The sequence below is a fragment of the Cynara cardunculus genome (assembly GCF_001531365.2).
Source record: "Cynara cardunculus var. scolymus isolate 2C chromosome LG 4, CcrdV1, whole genome shotgun sequence".
Classification (NCBI taxonomy): domain Eukaryota; kingdom Viridiplantae; phylum Streptophyta; class Magnoliopsida; order Asterales; family Asteraceae; genus Cynara; species Cynara cardunculus.
Window position 1 is genome coordinate 18,552,461 of NC_037531.1, and position 10,643 is coordinate 18,563,103.

Below are 10,643 nucleotides of genomic sequence, written 5' to 3' on the forward strand. Positions count from 1 at the left end.
ATTGTATTAATATATTGTATTAATATATTATATTATCAAAAAAATTGTTTCAATTACATTTAAAATATTTTAATCGGTTAATTTTTAAAATATTCTTTTTGATTTATTTTACATTCTTACTAACTAGTTTTGTTAAACATTTTTTCATCAGCTATCTTATAAAATAACAATTAACTTATCAGTCTTCAGTTAACTTATCAACTAGTTTGTCAAATATAACCTAAATATGAATTTAGTAATATATATATATATATATATGTGTGTGTGTGTGTGTGTTTTTCATATATCCCTTTATATACATACTAATTGTGTATCTTTATGATATAACAAATATAAATTTTAAATAAATCATAAATCGTTTTTAAGTAATCATATAGGAAGGTTTAAACGAGGATGGCTAAAATGAAAGCATAAATACCAATTGTCAAATTAAATGACATAACATATTTGATTAAAAATGTGGTTGTACAAAAAACCATCCCTATTATTTAATGAAAAATTGGAGTAATTTCGAAAATAAACATCTTATTAAAAAAAATCATCTATTTTTTATGCTTTTCTATTATTTATTTTTTGTTATTTTTTTTGAAAGTGGCTATCATATATATATGCACATAAATGACTAAAAATTTGACTTCTTTTTTGGAACACAAACTCTAGGAAATTGCATTCCATGTTTTCTTGTTTCATCTACGCATGTTTCGTTCGATCCCACCTCCCTCCCTGGCTAACCTTAGTCGTTGAGTGAACAAAAAAATGCCTCTTACATCAGATGTAGATCTAGAGTTTTTTTCCAATTGTTGGCAGCATTTGACTATAAGAAACAAAAATATGAATATTTTTACAAAATCATCATTGGTCTATTAGTTAGATCATTGTTTTGTATATGTGTTCGAGTTTTTATTACAATTTCTATAAGAAAACATAATAAATTTGAAATAAAAAACTAAATTAAATGACATAAATGAGATTTAAACTCATGCCCAGAATATGAGAAAAGTAATGCAAACTAACTCTACAAATGAAAACTTGTGTCATTTATAGTTTCAAATTATATACAGTTGAATGGAACAAAATGATACGATGACAACTTTCTCAATCCTACATTTTTTTGCACCACAATGGAGGAAAAAACCATTCGTCCATGCCACCTTACAAAAATAAAGCAAGCCCGCCCCTCCTTCACATTGTTGTTTTTAAAGGCAAGTCTCGTGTGGGACCGATTGCAGTTATCGATAATCAATTTTTTACCTAGATAAACGATAACCTTCAATAAATTCATAATTTGTATGTAATATTTCATAGACATTATACGTTATAAAAGTTGGAATTTTGAAAAATTGTACGTATATCTCCACTTTTCACGTGTCGTAATTAATTTTAGAATTATAGTATTTAAAGTTTGTAAAAAAATAAATAAAGATTATTATAACTTGAAGTGAACAACAATGGCGGTATTTGAATTTTCCCTCTCCTTCAATGGTTCCTTCTACCTTCATATATAAATTCACCACCGCCATTCTTCCTTTCTTCCATCTCTCTCCAATGGCTTCCGACCACCACCCCGCCACCACTTTCGTCCAAGCCAACCCTTCCAACTTCCGTGCCGTCGTCCAACGACTCACCGGCGCCACCCCACCAGAATCCTCTTCTTCATCCCACAAACACCCCATCGTCGCCGGAGATATTTCTCATCGGAGATCCGGATTCAACCTTCATGAAAGAAGACAAACCACAGGGAAACTCGAGATCACTCTCAACCGACCCTTTGGTATCATCTCTCCGTCGTCAGCAAGGCAACGGAGCTTCGCCGGAGGCGAGATGATGATGTCGTCGCCGGTTTCGACGTTGGATGTTTACGGCAGAGGGAGTCCACGGACGCCGGTGGAAGAAGAAGAGAGAGCTATTGCTGAGAAGGGGTTTTATTTGCATCCTAGCCCGCTTAATACTCCTAGAGGATCCGAACCCGAATTGTTGGTTCTGTTTCCTCTTCGTTCACCCAAAACGGATCCATCGTCTTCTTCTTCTTGACCCGATTGTAATAGGGTTTATGATGTACTATTAGATGATTATTAATTAGGATTAATTAGTGTGTTTTAATTTCATTTAATGTAATTTTATCCGAATTTACGAGATTATGATCATTTTATTTTATTTTACAACCAACCGGCTTTTTCATCGTGAACGGACCTAATGTAGAGCATATAACGGCTCGTACCACCTTATTGTTCATCCGTCACGGTGTAAAAATTTATAATGTCGTGAAAATGTCATCCTATTAATTTGTTATGTGTCCTCGTATATATTTTAAAATTACAATGAGAACATAAGTTTCGATTAGTAAAGTTAGTTTGCAAGACTTTTCTTTCACTCCAGACTTGAGTGTGAATCTTCTTATGTTATAATCTTAGTTTTTAGCTTTTAATTTCAGATTTATTATTATTTTTTTAAAATAAAATTACCATAAAAACTTGAAAACATAAACTCATATATGATAATTAATGAACTAATCAACAAATTAATAATAATTTTATGAAAAATATTTATATATTTGTTTCTTATGGTTAAATAATGCCACAATTTGAAAAAAAAAAAAAATCTTATTTTGGCCCATATTTTTTTTGAGGTATATAATATTAGTAGACAACAAATAAACTCACATACCCTCCACACATTTGATGAGGTTTGAAACACTGACCTCCTACGAAAGCAAAGACTACGATATCACTACATCAAAGACCATTTGATTTCCAGCCCATGTTTTTCATCCAAAAATTATTCAAAAACAAAGAAACTAAAAATTAAAATCTTAAAAAAGAATTATTTTTATTAAAATATTTAATAAAATTATTATTTACCTATGTTTAGTTTATAATTAATTTCAAATAGTTTTATTAGTGAGAATAATAGTTATTCATCATTTTTATTTTTAAGCAACCATTTTGAAAAGGTTATTTAAATCAGAAGAGTGTTAGGTGGCATTTGTTTTTTAAGAGGTGCTTAAGTCTGAAGTCTTAATTCATTTCTGAATTTTAAGAGGTAGTGCTGAAGTCTGAAATCTGAATCAGTCAGACTGTTTGTTTTTACGTCTGAAATCTGAAATCTGAATCAGTCAGACTGTTTGTTTTTACGTCTGAAATCTGAAATCTGAAATCTGAATCATTGAAATCTAGGCTTTCTTTGCAAGCATTGGAAGCTCTAAAAGCAATTAAGAGGTTTTAAGTGAAAATGTTACCTCTAAATAATTCAGACATAATCAGAGCTTTTAAGCTCTTAATTGAAAAAAAAACAAACACACTTAATACCCTAAGGTCTGACCGATTCATACATAAGAGGGTATTAAGTGCTTTTTAGGTAAAAACAAACAGGGCCTTAATTTTCTCCATTTTTAAATAAAGTTTTATAATGAAAATATTCTTGATTTTTTAAGTAATATCGGGAAGAAAAAAAAGGTTCAAGCGACATCCGCTTTGCATGTAAAATCATAACGTTTTTTTTTTTTTACTTTAATTCTCTCACTTTTTGGTCTTTAATTCGTCAACGAGTGATATTTGTATTTTTTAAGCCCTATCCGCTTTTCATGTTAAATCATGACATTATTTGACTTTAATTTAACTTCACTTTTTGGTCTTTAAATTGTCAACAAGTGATATTTACGTCTTTTAAGCCTCACTTTGCATTTTATTTTGACAAAGAATAATTTAATTGACGAATTAATTGCATTTTTATATACTGTTGAGTACAATCCATAATATCGATACGGTTTTTTTTAATGGTAGATTAAATTCATATACAGTATTTGCTAAATGTATACTTGATTATAATTTTTAATATTTTTTTTTACCTAAATGAAAATCAAATTTCAAAAAACTCCAAAAATAACTGTATTCAACTTTGACAATTCTTTATTCTTTAGATTATAACATTGATATTGTTATTTGAAAGTCTGTAAATTTAAAGAATTTTATCTTTTCTCTTACTTTCTTTGTATTATAGATTTTTTTTTAAAAATCTGTTGGAGCAAAAACTTGCTTAAAATCTCAAATTTCTTCCGTCTTCGCTTAGAAATTATGGGAATAATTTGGAGATGCTCTTAGAGAGAAGATAAAATTCTTAAATTTTTTGAGATGTCTCTAAAACGATTGCTTAAAATGAGAAATGATATTCTATTATTTTTTATCAATAATAATTATGAAATTAAATGACAATGGTAGACGGGGCGGACCTATGAAGCCTTATGCGGTGTCTGTGAGCTAAATTGAATACTTGATTTTAAGGGATGCTTTAGATATTAGAAAATACTAGAAGTGTACTCGTGCAATGCAACGAGATACATTTTGATTTTAATATTTATCTTAGTCGATATTATAGTATGGTCTTATGTGATTTTGAAAAAAATGATGATGTTTTTATTTTTATATAAATTTGAAGATATAATAAAAATTTGACAAAAATATATCGATATTAATATCAAATTAACTATTTAAAATTCCTATTTTTTGTGTAATTTTTTAATTCAAATTTTTTATTATAATTTAATTTAGGTTAAATAACAAAGTAATTTATATTTGTTTTAATAATATAATTTTCTTATAACGATAATAATTAATTATTTTGTTAGAACTCGATAATTATCCTAATTATAATTTAGAATTTTTATATTTCAAAATGAGATGCTTATCCTATATTTGATTATGTTTATCCGCAGTTAGTTACACGAATTCAAACATAAAGGTTTAATAAGTTGTACTTATGCANTGTTAAATAACGAAGTAATTTATATTTGATTTAATAATATAATTTTCTTATAAAGATAATAATTAATTAATTTGTTAGAAGTCGATAATTATCTTAATTATATTTTAGATTTTTTATATTTTAAAAAATAAGATGTTTATCATCTATTTGATTATGTTTATCCGCAGTTAGTTATACGAATTCAAACATGAAGCTTTAATAAGTTGTACTTATGCATAATTTATTTGAAATCTAGAACTTTAAATAATATGCATCAATATACAGTATTTCAAGTATAAAAATGATTTTAAGAGTTTTTATCAAATGCTTTATAATATAGTATAGATAAAGAGTATCAGAGGTTATTATTATTTCTTTTTCTGCTTTTGTGTTAAGCTTATTTATTTTTTTTAATAAATTATTCGCTACAAAAGGATTTTTTTTTAAAATAAAAAAAAAATCTCTTGAAATCATTCAAAAAACTGGATAAACATCTCCCAAAATCAATCAAAAAACATAGAAAAATTACTTGAAATGGAGGATTTCAGCTAAAAAGACATTGGACGACTTTCCGGGCATTTGATTGGTTTTAAAGGTACACTCGTTCAGCAAAAATCTTAAATCCGTCGCTATATAAAATAAAATTATAATTTTTTTTAAATTGTAATAAATATTTTAATAAGATAACTATTCCGACAATGTTTAAAATAATAATATATTTGATTTAATTGTAAATCTTTTTAGTGTTCTAAAACTTTCTATTTTAAGAAAAAAATTTAAAAAATCTCTTAGAAATATTATATATAATCGTCTAAAAATTTAAAATATCATGATTAAAATGAAAAAAGTTGGTCAATGAAGTGATGAAGAGGGTTTTAGAAAAAATGAAGAGCAACAATCATTGGTGACAAATAAATCAACGGATTGTTTCTTTTTAACTTTACGGACGTAAATGATACGAGATAATGTATTCGTAAACTGTTTGAAATCAATTTGGTCAGTACTCGATTTGAATAAACTTGTTTTGAGCTCGAGTTCGACTCGGCATATTAACAAGCCAAGTCGAACTATTCAATACTCGACTCGAAAAGCTCGTGAGATGTTCAATTTTTTTTTTATCTATAATTAGTTTTATAATGTAATTTGTAAAATATAATGTAAACAGTTTATAACAGTTGAGCTTTGTTTCAAACTTGATTTGAGTTTGAGTTTGAGTTCGAGATTGCTTCGAGTTTGAATTTGACATTGGTGCGAGCTTCTACTGAGTTCGAGCTAAAAAGTTGCAATCGAGTTTAAATTAAGTTTAGTTTTTCGTCATTGACGAGTTCTCAAGTCGAGTTTGAACGGGTCAAATATGACTCTCAAATTCGAATATATCCGTATTCGAGATTGACTTGTATCATGTAGACCCTTCAACATGAGAAATGATTTTATATATATCTATACTATCTTATTAAGCAAATTTAACAAAAATCTTAAAGTCTTAAAATATTAAATGACCATAATACTCTTTATACTACCCTTATCTTACGCCACTTTTTCACCCCTCCTCTTCTCACATACACTCACCCTCTCACAAGCGAATTTTTTTTTAAATTATAATTTTAAATTTACATTTTATACTCATATAATTAGTTAATTAATTTATTTTACGTTCTTTACTTTTAAATGTTTCATTTTAAACAATTATCAAATTAATATACATAATTTTATATCAATTAAAACATGTTTAAAAAATACATTTTTATTTTAATAAGTTACACCATTATAATCGTCTCGTTAATACATTCGAAATGAGTCCAATATTGAATAGTTTTTGACTTAATTATATTATTATATATTATATATATTGTGAAAAATATTTTTAATATTTACGATTTATACTTTTATAGTTATATATATATATATATATATATATATACACTATATATTTTAGGGTTAGGCTGTCAAAATTGCACTGTATAATATGTTCTTGAGTTTTTTTGAAATATATATATACATGTATTAATTCAACCTTAATCTGAGTTTCTGGACAAGAAAGAGGGTAAGTAGTTAAAATTTCATTCTAAAACTCATATTTTTTGGTCTTTTCATGGCTTATGATATGTCAAATTTGTAGTTTTTTTATTGGCTTTGAGTGTTTATCTTAAAACTCAAGTTTCTTGRTTCTTTGCTCTTGRTGTAAATCGAACACATTTGTGGAGTCGTTTAAATATGTTGGATTTTAAAAATATTGGATTTTAAACTGTCATACAATTTTTTTCATCGATAGTCTGTAATTGAAACCATAACTCTTATTTATTCAAATTGTATTAATATGTAAAGATCAAGTGTAACCTATATCATCGTTAAATCTTATCTTATAAAACTATTGAAACTTCAAAATCGTTAAAATTCAGACTCCCGTCGTATTGTGCGGATACAACTAGTATTTATATGATTTAAATAAATTTTGGATTTAAAAATTTAAAAAAAAAATGCTTAGGAGTTGTGGGCTGGGTTTTGGCGGGAGGGAGTACAGAGAGGTTAAATGATTATTAATTGTCTGTTACGTTATAAATGGAAGATAGACTGTGAGCCGTACGATCTTTCAATACAACTTTGTGGCGCCTTGGTAATCAAGGGCTTGGATTTATCCTTCTTTGGGAGCATTTACTAGCCTACTGTCAGGTCTACCACATAATAATGGTCTTCACTACCTTAAATTTGTCAGATTTTACCCATAAACGGATACTCCAAGTTCCTTCTTCAACCCACCGCTCCATATCCGAATCCGACCACAACATAAAAAAGAATACCATATTGGTAGACTTATTATCGTCAAAAATAAAACTAATCTATATATATACATATATAGAGGGAGGTTCATCAAAAAACCTCAAAAACTAAAAAACACTCTACTAATTATTCATCTGGACGTTATTTATATGTGCTTGCTGGTAACTGAAACTGTTTCTAAGTTTTTTATGCACGTGTGCATACCAGATAAATTGCTTAAAATTACCAGTATTCACATGTGCATGCCGTCCAAATGAACAGTTAACAGGATGTTTCTTAGTTTTTTATTTTTTTATGGTTTTCCCTTGAATTTAAACATACATATGTATGTATGTATGTATGTATGTATGTATGTATGTGTGTGTGTGTGTGCACGTGCGTGCATGCGTGTGGGGGGTGCAGTTTAAACAGTAACATAACATAGAAAAAGGTTAAGTTATAAACCTGATTTCTATTGTGAAACGAGGGACAACTAAGAGGGATACATGTCTAAAATGGAAACGGATTAGATATTGGACGAGTAATACATCCCTCGTTTAATCCCCTCATTCGGTCCCGGACCCCAACTTGATGAGTTAAGGTGCCCGTTAGTAAAAACAATAAAAAAAATTGTATTTTAAAATAAAAAGTTACAATCATCAAAAAATTACTTATCAATATTGAAAATCATATATAATTGTTATATGACTATAAAGATAAATACACATATATTTAATAAAACAAAAGTCTAATCGTGGACGAATTAAGGACAGGTAACCCTCAATCTTGATTCAGGTATGAAAATAGAGCTCTGTCCCCGTCCCATTGCCTGCCAAAGTGAGGAATCACCACTCCTATTAGGGTCGAAATTTTCATCCTACATCTGTCCCCAATCATTATGAATAATGGATGTGAATTCTTTAAAACATTCATAATCAATTTTGAACAATTTATGATGAATATTACACTATTCATAATGAATGTCCCAAACACATGATGCACTCTCGTTGATCTTCCGATTCACAACAAAAAAATCAAGTCCTCAAACGAACCTACCCCCACGACATACATGTCAATCTTCTCCTACCTTTGAGACACCCTTAGATTGACCCTAAGTTTTTATTGACTTCAAAAAACATAACGGATGATATTTAGTAATGATGTCTTGTTTTCTGTACCTGTTAAGTTAAAATCACAAAGAACTAACAAAAGAATATAAAGTAATTAAATTATGTTTAGTCGAAATAAAAATTCACCACAACAAAACAATACCCAATTGGAATAAACCCCAAGTAAAACATAAATTGATGTTAAACTCCATAACATAAGCCATAACCATGGTTGAGATGAAAATTAATTCAATACATTTATCTGAGATAGTTCTTTGTCTATTTATTGCACACTGTCATCGATGCCATAAAACCTAACCGTATTTATGTCGCATATACGAACAACCATATGCAAATCATTGTTATAATATAGTGGACGAATGAGCAAATGATGAATTGTAATGCCTGTAATGACGAGACTATAAAAAGAATTTTCGTGTTGAAGAAATTGACCAAAAAAAAAAACGTCCAATAAGATTTGAGACCACTTAAACCGACATTCGCTTATGAAACAAGATAGATTTTAAACTTATCTTTAAAAGGAAACTTTTACTCGATTGAATGATGTAAAATAACATTGTTAAATATCATGAGTTTATTTGAACAACTATTCGACATCATGAATTCCTGATAACAAAGAGACTAAAAGCACGTATTTTTGTTCTTCTTTTTCACGAGGAAAAATTTAAACAACCAAAAACTATGTCGATATGTCTTCTTTGTCAGATAAAAAGTCGTCAAATGCATGGAGTACGAAGGGAGGGACAAACAGTTGAAAAGTGAGCAGACTGACAATGAGTGAGGAGTAGACCATCGATTATAAAGAGTAAAGAGTAAACCATCATTGTGTAGAATAAAAGAGATGCATTAAAATAAAAATTGTAGGCTTAAAATTTTGCGCGACTTAATCAAAAGGCAACCATAGATGGTCGAAAATTAAACTATCATCTTAATCAATAAGGCACAAAAAAAACACTCTGGCATGACTGAGTTGATAAGTCATCTATTTTATTAAACTCAATAAATAATAAACAAACAACCACGTAAACATATCAGCTTTCAAGAGACATCTTCGAAGCAATAAGTATACATATGTTATACAACTTTCAAAGCTTCTGATTTCAACGTACATACAAATGGTCACTGATTCTACTGAACGAGTCTCGTTATACAACCAGGGGCAGTCCAATCTTTAAGCACTGGGGGCGGGGGCGGGGACGGGGGCAGTCAAAAACCAAAAACTTTTGTTGACTAACTTAAATTTTATATTTTCACTCTCGTCTTACATAGTTTCCCCCCAACTCTATATGCCATATGCTTCCCTCCCCAAAGTCCTATCCAACGTGCTCTCACCCCATTAATTTTTTGGATCCGTCATTGTTAATACAACTATTATTCAACATTATTGAAATTAAGTCGTTTATTATTATTAATATTAATGTTGATAAATGTATGCAATTTTATAAGGGATGTTGTTATATGCATTCATATTTATATTAAAATCATGTCAAATCATACGTTACCAATGTAAAATACAAGTATTGACGTTTATGTAAAAATAAATAAATAAATGTGGGTCCAGTTTTTTATAATACACTTGACAATAGGTGATTAGACCCTTCGTAAGTACAATTGTCCTTTGAAGAACTATATATATTCCTCAACATTCACAATTGTCCACTACATGTTAAAATACGCCATCTTCATTTTTATTAATAGAATTAATCTCATTAAATGCAACACTTTTTTAGTTTCTTAATAGTTAATATTTATATTTGAATTATTTTATAAGAGGTTGTTTAATAGTTGTTGAATGGTTTAGTGTAAAATGATTAAGTAGTCAGAATGATTAAGAGACTCTCACGATATAATGTAATATGAAATATAGTTGTTTGATAATTGTTTACAATAATATTAGGACGCTGAATGGTTAAAGGAGACAAATGATACAAAACCATTCAGATAATTTTAGAACCATTAAAAGACAGATTTTTTTTGACAAACAAGATTCAACTCTTAGCTATTCAGAAGTTGTCTCTT

At 28.6% G+C, this 10,643-nt stretch overlaps 1 protein-coding gene across 1 annotated transcript; it reads left to right on the plus strand.

The window, feature by feature from the left end:
- The first annotated feature begins 1,545 nt into the window (after positions 1-1,545).
- On the plus strand, positions 1,546-2,128 carry LOC112511836 (VQ motif-containing protein 11-like). The gene has a single exon (XM_025117645.1). The coding sequence runs from the start codon at positions 1,546-1,548 to the stop codon at positions 2,029-2,031; it is 486 nt and encodes a 161-aa protein (XP_024973413.1). The 3' UTR covers positions 2,032-2,128.
- The last annotated feature ends 8,515 nt before the right edge of the window (positions 2,129-10,643 follow it).